Genomic DNA, 20,828 nt, shown 5'->3' with positions numbered 1-20,828 from the left:
AGCAGACTAACATTGTGAGTAGGTACATGCTTGTACGGCCTGCACAGAAGTCTGTGCCACCATATCTACAGTGCTATTTTTGGCAATGCTGGCATGGCTAAAGCTAGAGCAAGTATGTCTACATGAGCTGCAATTGCACCTCAGAGTACAGTGTAAACATACCCCTAGAGAACTACTCCAACATCTTCCGAGCATTGACACATTATTTTCAATCTCCCAATAGAGAGGTTTTCCTAGGATACCTAAATAACAAAGTCTAAGGTGGCCAGCATCCAGACACCAGGGTGATCAGGGAATCCTAAAAACACAGATTAGATAAAGATAACTGGAGTCCATTTTTCAATATCCGCAAACCAGGATTTGGAGTATGAGTTAACTGGAATATTTACATGGACCCTATTCTGATTCCATATGAATCCGTGCTTTCACCTCTACCCAGAAGAGGCCTGCTAGGTTCGGACATTTTTTTAAAAAGGAAAATGGTTTGTTTTCTACTACACAACAGATGGTCAGAGATACAAGAGAAGGCTTTTGTGTCTATCTTCTCCTACCATATATCATGACTGTATGGCATTTTTAGACATGGAACATGAATGTTCAATGTTTTAATGCAGAACAAGAGCACAATGACATGGATCCCAACAAGTCTACGAATCGGATAGCAATCTGCTAAAAATTGGCTTAAACTGGGACTAAGCACATTGTCAGTAGCACCACAGGTAAAAGGCTCAGGATGTTTGTCTGTAGAAATGCTCACACAGCCAACTCAGCAATTCCCAACACACTTAGGCAGCTCTTGTAATAAACTAAAAGGCAGTTATACCTCCTGATATGCCTGGAGCTCCTGTTTGCCCAAGGTTTGTGCAAACCTGGTATCTCTGAAAAGTGGGTTCACTATATATATGAGACTAGATTCTGGTTTATCCAGCTCAGGTGTGCTGAGAGAGAGTGGGGGAAGAAGTAGGGAGCCCCTTCATTCCAAATTCCTCCCCCTCCCCCCCCCCCCAGATGACCAAGGCAGAATGGTGACCCTAGTTCTCCAAGTACAAAGGGGTCTGGCTAACACATCCAGCAGTGTTCCATGTCTCCAAAGAGACATGGTCAACTGGACCAAGGGCATGAACGGGATCCTGCACCTTTTCCTCCATATGTCTGTCAGCATCTGTGTTAGGAGATCATATGTTGCATCTTTTACCATAAATGAGTTTCATTAAGCACAGTGTCTCTGTCCTGTCCCTCTACCTCCCACGCCCTTCAGTGCTCTTCCAGCATTCTCAGGGCAAACCAGGAGTGTGTCATTTAAAAATATTCTTTATAGAAGTGCCATACAAGTTACAGCATAATGTAAATGTTTAACAACAATCCAGAGTGTCCGTGCTCTGTGCAGACAGAAGGCCTCAAAGCAGCCCTGCTTTGCAACCACCACATACCATCAGTACTCCAGAGAACACCAGCAGAGCTGAGTCATGTGTATGGAGTACGCACATTTTACATTTCTAAGCCAGGAATGTGTGTTTACCACAGATGCTCTTGTCCTTGGTTTCCGTGCTACATTAGGAAGTTTTTAAATTACTTCTAACACAGCCTTTTTAACATTAGCCCTTAATTGTCCCTTGGGGCTACTGACCTTGGTAAATGATCTGGGGTCAGATAAGGCTAGTTGATGTCAATATCTCACTTCTTCATTCTGATAGAGCACCACTATGTTCTCTTCTAAGATACGCTGCTTTTAACACTAAGTTGGCTTCTGTTTACACTGCTCTTGGAGGAGCTGCTTTGGGAGCAGCCTCAGGTGTGTGTTTCTGGGTTACTGGAACACCAATGGCATTTACCTTGGCGGGATGGCTTCTCAAAGTCCTTGCAGACAGATAAGTGCAGCAGAGGCAGCCATCTAGAGTGAATGGGATTTAGATTAGGGATGGGTGAACAGGTTTGGATAAAGTAAGAACTAACCCAAACCTCTACCCAAAAGATGAACCTAACCTAAAGCTTTACGTCAGGTTTGGAAAAGTTTGGATGACTTTTCTGCTCCTACCCTCATTACCTTTCTCTATTCTCGTGCCTCTGCGCTTCACGGAAACTGGGGGGAGGGAAAGGAAGGGGAGGGACATCTTTTGCTTCCCTTATTGGTTCTGAGTTCCTTAGTTTAGGCATTCAGGCTTCTTCAGAGAAAGCGACTGGGCAAATGTACTAACTCTATCTCTGAGGTGGAAGCCTATTTAGTGTGGCTTTTGTCCAAAAGAGATGGATATCATTTACATTTCTGTGCATGGCCTACAGACTACATGGCAGGCCCATTTTATAAATCTCAAACTAAAGAAGAATAAATCAATATGTGCACAAAAGTACTGCAACAGGAATGAAGATATAAATAGTATTATTGAAATAAATACTTGAGGTGAAAGTCACTGCAGAAAGATTAAACATGAAAGTCATTTCAAGGGACCCTTCACTTGTTAATAGCTCAGAGTCAGGATCTCAAAGGTATTGAGCACCCACTACTACCACTGAACCCAATGGGAACCACAAATACTCAGTACCTCAGGTATCAGGAATGTTATGTTCAGTTAGGTGGGAATCATCTAAGAAGGATCCCTGGGTTCAAGTGGGTAGGAGAGTAGGTAGACAGAACCATGTGGAAAACCCATGCTATGTCCAGAAAATCAAAGATGACCATGTGATGGGAGAATTGGGCCTAATAGCCAGGGGTTTTTTATGCAGAAATTAGGAGCTGTGTGAGAGTGGTAGTGCCGGAGAAAGCAAAGGGTTTGATTTGGGAACTTGAACCCACAAATGTGTTTTAGCTGCAATTCTAACAATGGAGCACCAACTGTCAACTAGAAGAAACCATTGCTGCTGTTTTTTCCTTCAAACGCCCTGCTCAAGAGTGTAAATAGTTTTAATTACATTGATTTAGGACACTGTATTCTTAAACTGCCCACACATCTCTATCCCAGGGCTCAATCCTGAAATGTGTTGAGCACTCCTGGCCCTGAGCCAGCGAAGTACTTAAGCACACCCTTCACTTTAACTACATGAGAAGTCTCCTGTGACTTCAGAGGGACCATACGGGTGTTTTCAATAAGAATATGCTTAAGCGTTTTGCAAGACTGTAGCCTGAGTGTCCAGCATTTTGGAGGATCAAACTTCCAATGAGGCTTTAAGCCACTCCATAAATTCAAACTCTTTTTCAACTGACTGGACTCTAGGACAAAACTCTATTGCTCAATTTAATGATGCAATCTAAGCTGATCATTCCGCTCTGCAGAGATTTTGTAAAATATTCAGAGATTTTTTTCCTTATATATTTAGAATTTATATTTATTATTAAAACACACTATATGACTTACATTTTTCCAGTGTCTGCTTTTCTGCAACCATATACTTCACCAAATCCCCCTCGCCCAATTATTCTGTGTACACTAAAGTCATTCATGGTCAGCTGTGAATTCAAAACACACAAATTTCATTTTCCAATGCCCAGAATCTTTCCCCTTTACAATCTCTAAATTCATTTGACATGAATGTATGGAAGTGGATATTTGTTCTTTATTTTGTAGATGGATGGTTTCTCTACCTGTTTTCAGAAAGTAGCTCTCTTATCATTTATGCTTCCCTATGTCTGCAAGCACTAGAATCGGGGGCGGTCAGAGAGATGGTATTTACAACAACCATGATGGCAGGAGATGAAGGCATGGCTGAGGATTTCACTGGCGATGAATCCAAGACAGCAGCTTACATGAGCAACATTGTCTTGCAGACAAAGAAATTGTGGGAGTAAAACACTTTAGGACTAAGGGATGAGGCCAAGAATACACCAAATGGAGGCAAGTAGGTCTGACTTTTGAAGGGAAAAAACAGAGCGAGACAGAATAGTACTTGGGTTGGCTTCTCTTGCTGAAAAGTAGTGCTCAAACAATCTGTTTCCTGTACCTACCTATTTCAAAACCACAAGGCTATTAAGTCACATTTATAATATATGGAGATATCCCTATCTCATAGAACTGGAAGGGACCTTGAAAGGTCATTGAGTCCAGCCCCCTGCCTTCACTAGCAGGACCAAGTAATGATTTTGCCCCAGATCCCTAAGTGGCCGCCTCAAGAACTGAACTCATAACCCTGGGTTTAGCAGGCCAATACTCAAACCACTGAGCTATGCCTCCCCCCAACAGGCAGAGAGGGTAGCCAGGGAGGAATCATTAATGGTGCTAGGAGGTTATGTACATCTAAGAATAGAACAGCATATCAGAATAATACTCATTGTTCTTCCTACTAAGGCCTTTTAAGGAGAAGTATTCTTTAAAATCTACATTTTAAAAACATTTTCTTTCCTACATCGGCTTTTGACAAGATAAATGTAATTACTTACATGAATATTTAGTTCTACATTTTTCCATTGACAAAATCTAGTAAACTTGTCACTGTTAAAAAAAAAAGTTTAAAAAGTTAAGTTAGAAGGTTATCCAACAGAATTACAGAAAGTATTGTGAAAAATGCCAAGTACTCTAGTTTTGAAAATTAAATTCAGCACAAGATAATTTATGAAGATTAAAATTGCCATTTAAAAAAATTCATTGATTAGCCATCTTTTATGCTTATTTTAATTTAGCACGTTTCTTAGCAACTCACTCTCAATATGTTTTGTTTAATAACAAGTTATAAAATATATCTGATTATTTTCTCTCTTCAGTTACGAATGCATCTATATTTATTTACATAATTTCCTTTAGACCCTGTTTCTAACGGTCAATTTTCAGGAAATTTAAAAAAATATTTCAACTGTATCACAAGCAAGATAATTAAATTGGAAAGTATGCAATGTAACTTCAAATTTTAATTAACCTTAATATACACCAAGGAATAATGTAAACCTATTTTATCCTGAAATAAAGATGTCAATACTATTGAAAGTTGTTACAGGATAATTGTCTTCTGCTGCTATATCAGTTATAAGATGTTTATTTTCAGGGTAGGAAAAACTGATCTTTTGCGGACATTATTTTGGCTACATAATCGGATCTATCATTTGTCAGCAGTGGATTGGGGTCAAATCCTGTGCGCTTTACTCCCACCAGTAGTCTCATTAAGGTCAATAGCACTATTCAGATCTGTAAAATTAACTGGATTTGCCACCTTACATTTCCTTACAGGACAGTTGCTGTTTAGTTGTAAACCTTTTGGGCTACATACTAGAATTGCTGTATAGCTCACCCCCATAATACTGTAGTTTATTTGTAGGAGTATCACCCAAATGAATGGAGTTAGAGACTTTCAGACTTTTAAAAGATCAAACTGTAAGAAGTCCATTATTACTGTTACATGGTGCAGTGGAGTGGTCCACTAACTGTGTGATCTGAGCGTCCTTACAAGTTCTGTCACAACTACACTGCATACAATACTGGGATATCCTGATACTTAACATGATATATGTATCAAGGCTAGTTCTTTGGAAAAGCTTGCTGATAATACACTATTAATTAACTAAACAATTCTAGCCTTATTTTGCAATAATACTCAAGGGACCAGTCTAACTGCAGGAGATTACACAGTAGTTCATATAGTATGTAGATTCATACCTTTCCATAAATTTTTGAAATATTTTTCCTCGGAGACTATCACAAATTTCTTCTATGTATGGCTAAAAAAGATAAAAAATTGTATTTAACTTTTCGGTGTGTGATAACCTGAACATGCAATATTGTCCAGTGAAAATAAACTACGTGTTTAGGCTCCAGCATTTACCGCCCACTGGCAAGAACAACTGTGTTGAGCAGAGTAACTGCAATATTTTGTGGTGACTTTCTTGGCTTATGGCCTGATCCAGCAAAGAACTTCAGCATGGCCTTGACTTTAAGAACCTGTGTAGTTGCACTGAAGATAAGCATTTGCTCAAGTGCTTTTCTGAATCAGCGGCCTTAGCATTTTCCTGGGAGGGACTGGAGAGAATTTTGCAGTCTTTGCCCATGGGCCAACAACAGGAAATAAGCATTGAAACTTTATGGATTAATCACCAGAATTATCAGGCTGAAAACACTGCTTCTCATTTATTTAAATTAAAAAACAATTTAGAATTCATGGTGAAGGCTGTGAAACTCAAAGACCAGCCAGCACAGGAACACCAAGATAATCTTTCCTTATTAGTGCTTCTCTCTTCCCTCTTCTTTATTTCCTCTACCTTACTACCAACAGCTTTAATTCACAAGTGGCATATTTGAAAGAGGAGCACCGTTACTTGGTTTGACATAGTGTGCAATGATTTCAAATCCCAACTCAATTAGCAAGGGTTACATGAGATCCAAATCAGGCAATATAGATACCACTTTGTCAGTCTCTCTGGTTCTAACATCAAAGACAATCCACTGACACAGTAAGACTATCAAGCAGGTTTAATATAACAGTACTTTAAATGCTACAGTAAATGCAATTACTATAAAAGTACAGCAAATTAATTTAAACCTGCAGTCACTGCCACATCGCATAGGTTCATATTAACAAAAAGAAAGGACATTCAACATTAAAGCAAAAATTCCATCTTTAATTTGTCTAATTATGTGATCTAACAACTTCAATTTGAATTTCCTTGCTTAGGTCAGTTGTGTTAGAACTGTAATAATATAGAAATACTTATTTCACCTTCAATTTGTTTGAATAAGTAAAAAATATAAAAGGTGCACTTTTTAAACCAATAAACCAAAATCCATTATTTACTTTGGTGCTAAATTTGTGGACATAGAAATCCTGTAATTCTAAAATCCTAAAACATTTATAGCGTTTTATAGAAAGGTACTCTAATTTCTGAGGAGAAGTAGCCTTTTTCAGAATGTAATTTTCCACTGTATTTAGAATAATGAAAGAACTATAAAGTTGACACCGACACCTAAAACCCTCATGTGAAACTGCAATATTGCTAACTCCAGCCATGTACTCAGACCTCAAAAATATGGTGCTATATAATAGAAGTTAGCTAGAGGCAAAAGGAAGGATCCACTAAACAGAAAGGTATGTGCATTGCTATGCTTTTATATTTCTGAAACATTACGTTGAATTCTGTACTTCACCACCTGATTTATGTTGAAAGGAAGCATAAGGTCCTGATGTAAAAGGGATTTATTTTACACTATATCTAAAAAATGTAATTTACCAGTGGTTGGCAAAGCAACTATAACCCACTTTCACTTTGAGTGTCTATGTGAAATTCCTCACACTCTGCTAATTGGGTTACCTAGAATGCACTTGGAACCAGCATATGAAAACATAGATCCAAGTGGACTGTGACTTGAATTTCTAGGACAGTGTGTGAAAAAGCAACACCAGCAAGTGGTTAACGGAAACTGGGTACATATTTTTCATTGAATTTCTTCTATTTTGAATGAAAGTTTCAGAGTTATCTAAGGAAGCCCTCAGTGAGAGAAACTAAGGGCCAAGTCCTGCAAGGTGCTGAGCACTCTGACCCCAAACCAGAAAAACACTTAAGTACATGCTTAACTTTAATGCCCTTATGTATTCCCATTCCCTACTCACATGCTTACACTCAAGAGCCTCCTTAAATGCTTTCCTGGACTAGGACCAGCACTCTCAGCACCTTGCTGATTAATAGTCACAGGTGGGGAGATGGACTGACTCATGCCCAAACTCTGACTGCCCAAGGTGACTCTCTCCTCACAAGCTCCCAAGGGATGAGGATTTCTTTCAAACACTGCCAGTCTGCTGGGATACTTCTCAACCATAGGCATAAAAACCACTGATCTCACCAAAAAAGAGCTATCTGTAATCATTGTTCATTCTAAGAAGTTTCCCATATGATTTTGGAGGAAAGCAGGAATAAAATGTTAATATTAGACCCCTTCAGTCAGTAAAGTTATAGAACAGTTAGTAATCTGTTTTCAAAAATGTACTCAAAGACTCCTCTGGCTAAAGAAGACTAATCCACAATTTTTATGATCTTTAAAAAGACAATGAAATTAGAAACATTCTTTGATTATTATATACAGAAATCTTTCCCTGTATCATTTTGTTTTCATCGACTTCTGACATACAGTATCAAATTCTTGTCATAACTGTAATTATAATATGTACATAAAGGAGGTTTCCTGAATTTGCTTACATTCAAATAATTAAATAAAACCTGGACATTCTGAGTGCTTTCATCTCACCTGAAAAAGACTTGGTGGCACTTGTTGCTTGGCAAGGTGAGTTTGTACATGATCTACAGCTTTCTTTGAGAACGGCTTTGGAAAAATAAAAAGTAAGATTTTAGACAAATAGCTGGAAAAGAGATATGTAAGTTCTCAATTATTGAGGTCACAATACCAGTTTTCAACTAAAAAGGAATGTTGCTTATATGAAAAATACACAAACTTCAAAATGAACGTAACTTAGTGTCCATTAAACATCCTGTTGCATAACACTTTGAAAGTTATGCCAATCCCTACTTCTAAGCTAAAAAAAAAAAAAAAAAAAAAAAAAAAAAATCACAGACCATCCCATGCATGGTGGAGACCATCCATCAAGTAATTGCAAGGCACCAGGAACACAGAACACATGAAACCACCAACTGCTTCTTTGTAGTCCCACAAGTCTTAAGAAAAATGTACACTTACATCCCAATCCTGCACATGTGTACATGCTTACCTTCAAAGGCATGAGTATTCCCATTCACTTCAACAGAATTACGTGTAAAGCGAAGCACGGGCAATAAGCACTTGCAGATTCAAGTCTTAAATAACAGGATAAATTTCTCTCTGGCTCAAATCATGTCATTATTGTAGATTATCCACTCTTTCAAATAAGGCTACGCTATACAATGAGTAACAACTGAGTTAGTAGACGCTGCTATCGTAATAGATACTGCTATTGTCACACCTTGAGCAGTGTTTTGTGTAATTCCCTGTCAGACTTTCATCTACTCACTATCCTTCCATTATTAAACATTTTAAAGAATTTGAAGTCAAAGGAAATATTTAAATATTAAAATTATAGAGTGAAACTTCAGTATACATACATGTGAGCAAGACAGCAGCTCTTTCATTATGTATGTGTCATAAATCTGCCGACTTCTGCTAAGACGTTCCTCCTCAGAATCCAGTTTTTCATATTCTTTTATCTGTAATATGAAAGAAAAGGAATCAGCCAATGAACCTATTTCTAAACCTTTACACTGTTTAAGGAAAGAAAGATTCTTCACTGTGGTAGAAACCTTATTTTCCTTCATCCCTTTCTCAGGACAGGGTTTGTGGAGGTGCTCGTTGCAATTCTACTTCTGGATTCCAATCCAAGAAGAGATTTGCTATCCCCCTGTAACTTTTGATTGGAGTAACCAATTTGATTGCAGACTGTGGTGCTTAAAATGCGGCATGAAGAATTTTGTTTGAAAATTTAAGAAGTTCTGGATTAAAAACATATGTACACTCCTTCCTAAACCATTAGCTGGGCTGTAAATTGTGCGAAGATGATCATGGAACTGATGGACTTGGCGGTTGGGGTGGGACAGGCAGAGGAGTATGTATCGGATTGACCCTTTTTGAGGAGGCCTTCTTTGTCCTTCTCCACCCTGTGAGAGCACCAACATGGGTTCTCCTACAATGATGAATGCTGATCCCCACTTTCTGAAATGTATTTGGAGCATATGCATAAAGTAGAACCAGCAGCCTGGAAGCCAAATGAGCAACGTTGTTTATGCTGTAGGCCTTAGCAGTAGCATTTTAATATTATATGTACTGTATACATTCAAATCCACACACCACCTATAAGTAAGAAGTGCCACAAAACAAAGGAGACTAGAGATGGAGTTTGTAAGTGATGAGATCACCTTGTCTAATAAAGATCTCTAACTAGAAATACTGATATTGGACACGTCAGAGTTCATACATAGCTCGGCTGTAACTCTAAAGAAAATTAACTTTTAATTTTATGCCAGAGTCCTGAGTGCAAGTACTGAGAGAACTGGATAAAACACATTAGGGGTTCAACTGGTTTAATATGGATAACAAGTGCACTCCCTGTTATGACAGTAGTATAACTGTAATCCTATTTTACAGTCCTTGCAATCCCATTTTTACAGAATAGAACTACTGTGCTATTTTTGAAACAGATGTGATTTCCTAGTGTTTGTTAGCAGACTGGGGTTTGGGGCAGCATCCAGGCCTCTCAATGGGCTGAGCTGAATCAGTTATATGAATTTCTAATCAGTTACCATGGAAAAAAGACTTCTGCTGTGTCTACATAAGCTTTTTTAAATACTGAGCGTGGAAAACAACTTTGTATGACGAAGAGGCTACTGCACAGACGTTCTCTTAAAAGGAGATTCGGTATCATTGATATCGGCTGGGGAAAATGACCTATTTCAGGAATTTCCAGTGGCCCCTTCACAGTAGGATCTTGATTTTGATCTTATAGACCACTACACCAACACTTGCAATGGAAATTTAACCACATTAAATCTGTAGTTAGAACAACAGAATTTAGGTTAAGATATCTGAGAATACTGTAAGAAAATATAAAAATATAAGAATGACTGGTTTACAAATTCACTGCAATTTCTACAACTTTTGTTTAGTGAGTAAGCAGCATTAGTGCTGCATAAAGAGATGAGATTATTGCCTCAGCAAGGTCTAAAAACTGCTTTAGACATGGCAGATAGAGTCATAATGCTCATTCTGTGATATAGGAACAGAATAGGTCACAACAAATTTGGGAACATCCACTTGAGCACTCTCACAGAAGAGATAGTATATAAGGATAAGTGAGAGCAACAAATAACCACGGAGACTTACAAATAGGTTTAGCTCTACCAAAGCAAACCAGGGAAGAGGCACAAGATATAGGTTCTGTTAGGATGAACCTCAGACTTTGTCTCATGACAGCAAGGCCAACCCCCAAAGACCTCAGATCCATTTTGTTCTGAAGAAGAGTTTATCAATGCAAATCTTTCAGTGGGAGGATTACTGACAAGACTCCTACTAGGGCATGGAAAAGAAGGAAAAGAAAGAGATAGTTTAATATCCCCGAAGGACGGCTTTAGTTTTGATCTACTGAACCTCCTCCACTTCATTCTGTGAAGAACCAGGATACAAATGAAGCACTGAGTATGCTGATTTGCACTGGATCCATCCATCAGCTTGTGAATCAAGGAACTCAAAGCACTCCAGGGCTGAGACTCAATCTGGCCCTTTTCAAAGCCTCTTTAAGAAGGAACAGAGCACTATGGCTTCCTGTACTTCCAGACCTACAAAGTAAAGGCTGCACAGATGATGTAGTGCCCAGTCACACATCTGTCATTGAGACTAACGTCGGACAGGCTGGTGTTGGTGAGTCTCCACTTGGAGAGAACACATGGAAAAAGCTTTCATACAGGTGGGGGAAAAAACAAGGATCCGTGATCACCACTTTAACAAGTGGAAAAGGTAATCCAGATTTAAGAGAAAGCAAGTAGTTCAGGAGATTTAAAATTGAAGGACATAAAAGGGTATGTTTTGCCGCCATTTCAGAACACATTTTTCTTTTTGAAGCTGTCATGGTTACAGGGTAAGTAGCAATTTAGACCCCTTTGCAGTCCCTCTCAAGTGCACCCCTGCAAGTAACCATCTTTTTCTCAGGGTGGAATTTCACAATTCATCTCATGCTTAAAATGGGTCTCTGGCTACAGTCCCCATTTTTACCAACTGTTATAATGACACAGGTCTAACTGTATTTGGAGCTTGTGACTGATTAAAGTGACACAAACATACTATTAATCCAAAGACCTATAGCAATTAGAGTACAGGGTTAAAAATAAGAAAAGCCTAAACACAGAGTCTTACCTAAGCCTAGACTTCCCTTGCGAGTTTAAGAAGGTTCCACTTAACCCAGGCCCGCCAAGCATTGGGCTGGGTGAGACAGGTTGCCCCTGCAACTGCTGCCTCTCAGACAGTTTGATGTTCCATTCTGTATCTCTCAAGTCACAGGTTTTCTTTTTATTCATTCCAAAGTCCCTTTGTTCAGAGTTCCTGCTTGAAGATGTCCTGGGATTTTGAGTAGGGCCCCTGAAACTGACCAAACTGGTTTATGCATTTCTCTGGAGGATAACTTTAAATGGTGCATTCCTGGGATTGTTGTTTTGAGCACCAAGCAACTGAATTCCATCTACAAATTGTTTGGGAGTTCCTGTAGGATTTACCCTTTACTTATCTTTTAGCCCACAAAGCAATCACTAAAGCTAGATACACAGATATAGAAATATAACAATAATAATTAATACAGATAAGTCCCAAGGGCGCAGAAGCCTTGCAAAATTCAAGTAGAATTTGTTGCACTCCATAGATTAAACAACACACACTCTTCAAGGGGATAAAATTCAAATAGCTTGTTGGAATAAATCCTTGTCAGAGAATATGTTCTTGTGATGGGAGCTCTGAACAGCTTTCCTCCGAAACCTGTGCATGATAACAACATTTTATAACCACTTTAGAGCTTTATAACATGTTCTAAGGTTGAATCAGAATCTTGAAGGATTGGGAAAGTGTAGCACAAACATTGTCAACTCTTATTACTGGCCAACATTAGCCTCTCTGCAGCAACTGTCTAAGAATAAACGCCACACACTGAGTCACAAATGGTAAACCAATTCAACAGTCCTGGGCCAACTACCTCCTTTCTTCCCATCTAGGGAAATGAGAATGGGTCATCAAGAATACCCTGACTCTATTGTAGGCAAGCAAGATGGTATAATAAGACACTTACTAATATCAGATCATGTATGGCATACAAATTCAGCTAATTTTACAGGTTTATTTAATAGAACACTTCTACATAGAGCCAAAAGGAACATGATGGTGGGCAGAGCTCACAAACTATTATGGTTTATCTGATAACTGATATATAGTAGTAAGAGCTCCTTCATGAGTTACTGTACTGTCCCATAAATATGGTGATACTAGTGATTCATATATGATAGTCCTCTGGCAGACTGAAATACCACAGCTCACCTTCAGAAATACTATCTGACAATATATCTTTTCAAATGCTGAAATTAGAATGCTTAAGTTACTGAGCATCTAAAAAAATGATTTTTGACAGATCTGGATGAATCACTCATCCAGATAAATGCACGATCGTGACTCACATTGCAATAACATATGAGATCCCTTCAGCATGGAGCCTTTTTACATCGAAGGATAATTTTTATGTAACAACTTATTCAAATTATTCTACCTGAAAAATGTGGTAAGTAAATCAAATATATAAACATTTCAAAGCTTTCAAACACAATACTTTACTGTAGGAAATACAGCAAGTCTCTTTTTTAAATATCTAAAGGGTACTTTTCTAAAAATATGTAACAAGACTTTTAAAATATTTTTAGGCCATGTTTTTCTAACCCTTAAAGTGCAACTTCAAATTGTTTCAAAGATAAATAAATGACATGCAATAACTCATGTTTCTAAATAGTATCTATACAAACTGCTTTCTTGGTTAGATACTACAGTAATTCTTAAATGTATAAACAGATGGAAATGATAGAAAAATGTATTCAGTATTCCTCTTTACAATGCATAACATTTCTTAACTCAAATTAGCAATTTTGGAGTTCTAAGAATTTATCTTTAGACCAACAGCAGCTTAGGAAGAAGCAATCATTTAACATTAACTTGACAAAGCTCTGGCTGGGATGATTTAGTTGGGGATTGGTCCTGCTTTGAGCAGGGGGTTGGACTAGATACCTCCTGAGGTCTCTTCCAACCCTGATATTCTATTATTCTATGATTAATGACTTTGCTAGTTATTATCCTATTTTGAAAGTTCTCTTTTGAGGCAGTCATGGAAGGACAATACCAGCTTCATCTGGATTCTTCTGATATACCAGATTCCTAGTACTCTCACTTTATGTCTGGTTTTGGTACAAAGGCTTTATTAGTATCCTTAGTCAACTATCTCCTTCTGGCAACAGAAAACAGCTGACCGTATTAAATCTATCAGCAGTCTTTGATAACATTACTCATGAGGTGCTGCTTACCCACCTGCAGGATCTGTCACGAATTGATGGGATTGTTCTGCAATAGTTCTGTTTGTTCCTTCATAAGAAGTCTCAGAAGGTGATAGTATGTAATTATTCATCACTCTAAGGTCCTTCTTATGCAAAGTCCTAGAGGATTATACTTTGTTGCCCCTTCGGTTCTGCATGTAAGAGGCTGCCAAGGAAGTTTGAAGCATTTGGTGCTGCAGTGTGAACAATACATGGATAAAACTCAACTTTACATCAGTTTTTTCACAAGTGCAGACGGTGCAGTTTGCTAATCCGTGTCCCTGTCTAAATCACGCAACGGAGAAGCAAAAACATACTGGCTGAAAAACAGTCTAGACAAGACAGAGTTAATGTGGGTTGGCACAGAATATTATTTACAGAAATTGATTGTAGATGAAGGGCCGGCTCCAGGCACCAGCCGAGCAAGCTGATGCTTGGGGCGGCAGCTTGTAGGAAGCAGCATTCCGCCCAATCCTAGGGCGGCACGGCCACTTTTTGTTGTTGTTGTTGTTCCGCTCTGGCCGCCCTGTAGGGGGCAGCGGCGTGGAGGATGGGAGCGCCCTGCAGCAAGCCCGGCAGGGCAGCCCGCGTCCTTCCCTCCCAGCCGACTGGAGTGGTGCGGAGCCCTCCCGGCAGGGGGCATGGTGGGAGGGGCCACGTGGCAGCGCCCCACTGAAGCCCTGGCCGCCCCCCTTCTCTCTCAGCCCCCCGCTCCGTCCCCCACCCCCCACTAGCCAGGGCACATCTGCAGGGCAGAGAGTCCCCCTGCATCTGGCTCTGGCTGCGCCGCAGGGGGGGTTTTTTGGCTTTGCTGTTCTGGCCGCCGCGTTTTTTTTTTTTTTGGGGGGGGGGGGGGGTCAGAAAGCCAGAGCCGGCCCTGTATAGATGTGATTGCTTTCTCTGTTGGTGTCTCACTCCATGTCAAGTTGGTTGGCAATCTTGGGGGTACGTTTGGACCCTGTTTTATGACTCCAAATTCAAATGCCTTTTAAATTGACTATAATGATTTTATAATTGGATCAGAACAACTACAAAACCAAAAATCAATCACATTAATGCAGCAAGCTACAAGCAGTCACACTTCATTCTTGAGTCAAGCTCTTAGCTCAGCTCCAGTTGCAACTGAAAAGACTTTTTTATTCTGCCACACAGAATGCTCCAGACCGTGAAGATGCAGCAACCATTTTCGCCACAGTTCTTAAAATTCTGTACACAGTGCCCTCAGCTGATCTTGAATTTCCATGCACTGCAAAACTGTGGTAATTTATATCTCATCTGCAGTTAATTACCTTTCATTGTTGCATAATCCGTTATGCAATTGTCACCGCTAGATTGATTCAACACTATGTATTCTCCTCAAGACTACTCTTTAAAACTACTAGGAAGCTTCAGTTTGTGTAGAATCCAGTGGTCCAAATAACTGGTAGAGCGAGATGACATGCACTCACTGCACCTATGCTCCTTCCAATGCACTGGCTCTCAATACTCTTCCAAGTGCATTTCAAGGTGTTGGCTTTAATCTGCATGTATAAAGACCTATATTATTTGGGACTTGACTATCTTAGATATTATTTTTCTCTCTATGTACACCATTATGACAATGGATATAAACTGAAGTGTTTTTGCTGACAGTCTCTAAATGTGCGTTTCTGAAGACTGGAGGCAGAATTCCTAATGGTAGAACTTGATCCCACAGCGTGACAATGTGGCCAAAAGACCTAATGCGATTGTGAGATGCATAAATAGAGGAATCTCGAGTAGGAGTAGTGAGGTTATTTTATCTCTGCAATTGGCACTGCCGCGACCGCTGCTGGAATGCTGCGTTCCGTTCTGGTGCCCACAATTCAAGAAGGATGTTAATAAATTGGACAGGGTCCAGAGAAGAGCCAAAAGAATGATTAAAAGAGTAGAAAACATGCCTTATAGTGATAAAGTCAAGGAGCTCAATCTATTTAATTTAACAAAGAAGTGTTAAGGGGTGACTTGATTACAGTCTGTAAATACCGACGTGGGGAACAAATATTTAATAATAGGCTCTTCAATCTAGTAGGGGAAGGTATAATATGATCCAATGGCTGGTAGTTAAAATTAGACAAATTCAAACTGGAAATAAGGTGTAAATTTTTAAGGGTGAGAGTACGGGGGGGGGAATAGCTCAGTGGTTTGAGCATTGGCCTGCTAAACCCAGGGTTGTGAGTTCAATCCTTGAGGGGGCCACTTGGGGATCTGGGGCAAAATCAGTACTTGGTCCTGCTAGTGAAGGCAGGGGGCTGGACTCAATGACCTTTCAAGGTCCCTTCCAGTTCTAGAAGATGGGATATCTCCATTTATTATTATTATAATTACTTATTGGAACAATTTACTGAGGGTCGTGGTGGATTCTCCATCATTGACAATTTTTAAAATCAAGATTGGCTGTTTTTCTAAAAGATCTGTGCCAGGAATTATTTTTGGAAGTTCTCTGGCCTATGTTATACAGGAGGTCAGACTAGATGATCACAATGGTCCCTTCTGACCTTAGAATCTATGAATAGCAAGCTTGTCAGAGCCCACATTTCTTAGCTTCTGAGAACTGTGCAAGTCCGCATTTTTCAGCCAACTCTTTGCTGAATGGGTCTGAACTGAGACAGTCTTAGTTTTAACTTCCTTGTCTTTTTATTTTCTGATTTCTAAGTTACTGATTAAATTTTGCAGGAAAATATAATAAAATTCAAGTTAAAAAAAAAAAGAAGAAGAACAGAGTCCTCATTCTACAGCAATGTTACATACCCACCTTGACTAATCCAGGTGAAGTTTCTTGATGAGAAATGGTGATTTTCAGAATATTCCATATCAGCCCGTCCTCTAGATCTCAACCAATTACTGATGGCTAGATTAAGAGGTATATGCAGATAGCTGACTCTTACTTTGTGTTTTTATAATAACAAAAATCCTGTAAATGTATATCAAAATTGTATACATCTCTCTATAAATCTTTATGCACCACTTGTCTTCTTAGATTATAAACCTATTCAAATGTAGGGACTGTGTCAGTCTTCATATGTATATACACAAATAACAGCTGGCACAATGAGGTCAGGTCCTGATTGGTGCCCCTGAGTCTACTGTTAAATAAATACTAAATAATAAGATATACAACTAGGTATGCAACTCGATGCAACTTAGTGACGTGCAAGATATGCAATTCGGTAATGTCAATGGAGATTGCATGTGCACATCTGAAGGAAGAATATAGCCCCTAAATGCAACTTTAAAAGAAGTACACTAAAGGTTGCTCTTTTTTAAAAAAAAATGTTTTGAATCAATTTGTAAAGAATAAAAAAACCCTAGAGGCCTGACAATCCTAACAGTCCAGCCTGCAGCTTGCTTTCGGTTTCGGCTTTAGCATGAGTCACAGCATCCAGAAATAGTTGGAAACAGTTAGCTTCAGTATAGTACATACAGTAACTTCAGGGGAAAAGGCATTCATATACCTACACTATTCCAGTCATAAATCATGATTTCCCCCCCCCCCCCCCCGCCCTGCCATCAGCCTATTGGTATTTTTGAAACCTTCTTTGGGTGCATGGATCTGATAAATGCCAATATGGTTCAGTTTCAGTCAATGTATTTTTTTCTTACATTATCATTTTCATCAGTCAAAAGCTTGCACACCCCAGTGGCATCAGGAAACCAGAGACCAAATAAACTCAACATGTCTTCAAGCAAAGGTATCTATTACAACTGCACTTCTTTAAGTGTTCTATTAATCCACTGTTACAGAAACACAAGAAGCTTAATAAAAAGACTGAGTCTCAATATGTGCAGATATACCAAATAACAGCACAGCTGGAACATAAGCCAGCAAAATCATTTTTCCTTTCAGCATTCCATTTTGTACTGTTTAAATGTGTGATCATTATCAATGTGATACCACAGACATCATCGTAATCACCTTACAAGCATATATGATTTGAAAACTGTACAAAAAGCCAATTAAATTACTTTGTTCTAACATTTTATTTTAAAAAGCCTCTTATATATGTTTAAAAAGCTAGCACTGTTGTAAGATCTAAATGTTACTTATCACCATTTCTTATGAATCATTAATCTACTTAAGGAAACTGAAATGTATGAGAACAATGCATATCATAATATACCCCCCCTTTTCCTCCATTATACCCCCCACCAGTGCAACCCATATGCTCTTCCTACCAAGCCCCACCCCCCAAACACAAATACACCTGGTCCTGGCAAGCCAGTAATTAAGCATATGACATAGAACACCAATAGAAGATAAAAGGTTTCTTACCTCTTCATAAAATTTCAGCTGAGGGACACCTTCATCAATTTCATTCATACAATAATCTTTAAAAAGCAAAAATCCTAAAACAAATAAAAAATACTTTAGAGAGGAAAACATGAATTAACATGGTCACTTCCAGGCAGGATGTATAGTAACCAATCTTCTTTTGGAATTTTTTTGTACCTCTATAAGTATTGTTAATGGCCAAAGTATATAAATTACAATTATTTAATGTCTGTACAGCATTTTGAAAATGTATAGTAATATATAAGTATTGCTATTAACTTATTTCCCCTGGATTGCAATAAACATAATCCTCTTTCATTTGCTCGTAACTGTATAAAAAGTTCACATTGTGCACCGAAATTTTTCATGCCTGGTCTCTGACCAAAGGTGAATTTTTTTCAGAAACCTTGAATAATATCCATCTCTGAGTTTTCCACAAATGAGGAGGGAAATTATAGATATAATTTTCCTGTTTTAAACAATTCAAACCACATTTTATAGTAATAAAAATACCAGGACCACTTTTCTAACCAACTAATACTTAGATCTTTTTTACCCAATATTTCAAATACATTTTATAAACAACATAATAACATTAAATTATTTTCAAAGACATTTGTAAAGACTTGAAAACATGACTACTGCAATCTGTTCCTTGATTTCCAAGATGGGATGTTGAGCAGTGTTTTTTCACAAACAGTGTTCAATAAACATATTGTTTTTACGTATGTCTGAGCTGATATTTGCTATCCTGAACTATCTTTTTGCTCAGTTTAACATGGATCTCTCTTGCCAGAGCTAACTGTTATGGTTATCTGCAAGACTCTAGGAGCTGTTAATGTACATGCTTTCAGCTCACTTCAACAACCAATATATTTTTCCTTACTTGCACTTAGTAAGTGCTCACTGAAATCATAACCAATGACAGATGTGGTCACGAAACACTAAGGTACAGCTGAATAGGCTGTGACGCTGACAGACCAGCTCAGATCAAAGCAATAGGTCAATTCACTTGTTTGTGAATATCAAAGTAGTATTGAGCGTTAGTTTGGGTTCAAACTAATTCACTCGTATGCTAATAAAAATCAATAGAGATGTTGATTGTATTGTTTTCATCTATCTATATCCTGTACTTAATTAACCCTATATCAGAGGTTTGTGTTTAGTTTACTTGATGTGTAAACTTCCTGAAAACCAATGCATGTTACCTGTATTGCTCTCATTTATCTATTTCTATAGTAATGTCACGGCAGACAATTGCATAATGTATATCACTAACTAAATTACTCATCTAAGAAATCTTGTGAATGCTAAATAAGGGCTTGAGAACTTTAACAAACAAATGCTAATTTCAAAGCAAGTGGTCATTGATGCGGGAAGCTGAGGTCAAAGACTCAAGATGCATACTTCATCAAAAGAAGCACCCATGTGGGCAAAGGCACCTGTCAGCTTGTCTTCTGTGACAGGATCTATATAACTGCTGATTTAAGAGAATGATTCTGTATCTCTAGACTGATGGATTCTATCAGGGAGGAATACTGAGAAACTGGACAGAGATCCCTAGAGCCATTCTAGGTAACCCTGAGAGACTTATGGAAAACTAGCAGATTACTACATCTCTACCACCAGTTTGGACTAACAAACTTGGACTCAACTGTTAATATATTTTACCTGCTTTAACTTCTCAATAACTTTAATTTATTTTCTTACCTAATACATCTTTAGTTACTTTACTAAAGAACTGGCTACCAGCATAGGCGCTGACTCCGTGGGTGCTCCGGGGCTGGAGCATCCATGGGGGAAAATTGCTCTGCACTCACCGGCAGCCAAGCTCCCTGCACCGCCCCGCCCCAGCTCACCTTATCTCACCTCTGCCTCCACCTCCTCCCCTGAGCGCGCTGCGTACCCACTTCTCCTCCCAGGGCTTGCCACTGCAAAACAGCTGTTTTGCGGCATAACAAGCTGTGGGAGGGGGAAGGAGTGGGAATGCAGCATGCTCCGGGGAGGAGGCGGGGAAGAGGCAGGGCTGGGGTGAGGATTTGGGGAAGGAGTCCAATAGGACAGGGAGGGGGCGGACTTGGGAGGGAGTCAGGGCGGGGCCAGGGGAGGGGTCGAGTACCCACCGGCGCCAGTAGAAGTCAGCATCCATGGCTACCAGCATTGTTTTTGGCGTGAGAACAAGAGCATCCATTGACTTGAGGTAAGTGATTGGCCATTTGCGGGCCAGGAGTGACCTAATAACCTTTCATAAAATCATAGAATCATAGAATATTCAGGTTGGACGAGATCTCAACAGGTCATCTAGTCCAATCCCCTGCTCAAAGCAGGACCAACACCAACTAAATCATCTCAGTCAGGGCTTTGTCAAGCTGGGCCTTAAAAACCTCTAAGGATGGAGATTCCAGCACCTCCCTAGGTAACCCATTCCAGTGCTTCACCACCCTCCAGTGAAATAGTGTTTATTAATATCCAACCTAGACCTCCCACACTGCAACTTGAGACCATTGCTCCTTGTTCTGTCATCTGCCACCGCAGAGA

The 20,828-nt window shown here is 39.2% G+C and overlaps 1 protein-coding gene across 3 annotated transcripts in view; it reads right to left on the bottom strand.

Annotated features, from left to right (window-relative positions):
- The window catches only part of GRK3 (G protein-coupled receptor kinase 3), a 136,251-nt gene that overhangs the window by 42,910 nt on the left and 72,513 nt on the right, over positions 1-20,828 (bottom strand). For all 3 annotated transcript variants that reach the window (XR_008442515.1, XR_008442516.1, XM_054006314.1), the window contains exons 3-8: positions 18,291-18,364; positions 9,002-9,103; positions 8,154-8,228; positions 5,577-5,638; positions 4,370-4,421; positions 3,351-3,442 (exon numbers count right to left, since the gene is read on the bottom strand). Coding sequence is in view for 1 of the 3 variants with exons in the window: in XM_054006314.1 (XP_053862289.1) it covers positions 3,351-3,442; positions 4,370-4,421; positions 5,577-5,638; positions 8,154-8,228; positions 9,002-9,103; positions 18,291-18,364 (457 nt within the window). In the remaining 2 variants the exon portion in view is untranslated. The remainder of the gene's footprint in view (positions 1-3,350; positions 3,443-4,369; positions 4,422-5,576; positions 5,639-8,153; positions 8,229-9,001; positions 9,104-18,290; positions 18,365-20,828) is intronic.

This window comes from Malaclemys terrapin, chromosome 16 (genome assembly GCF_027887155.1).
Source record: "Malaclemys terrapin pileata isolate rMalTer1 chromosome 16, rMalTer1.hap1, whole genome shotgun sequence".
Classification (NCBI taxonomy): Eukaryota; Metazoa; Chordata; order Testudines; family Emydidae; genus Malaclemys; species Malaclemys terrapin.
This window is presented reverse-complemented; position numbering and strand designations above follow the sequence as displayed.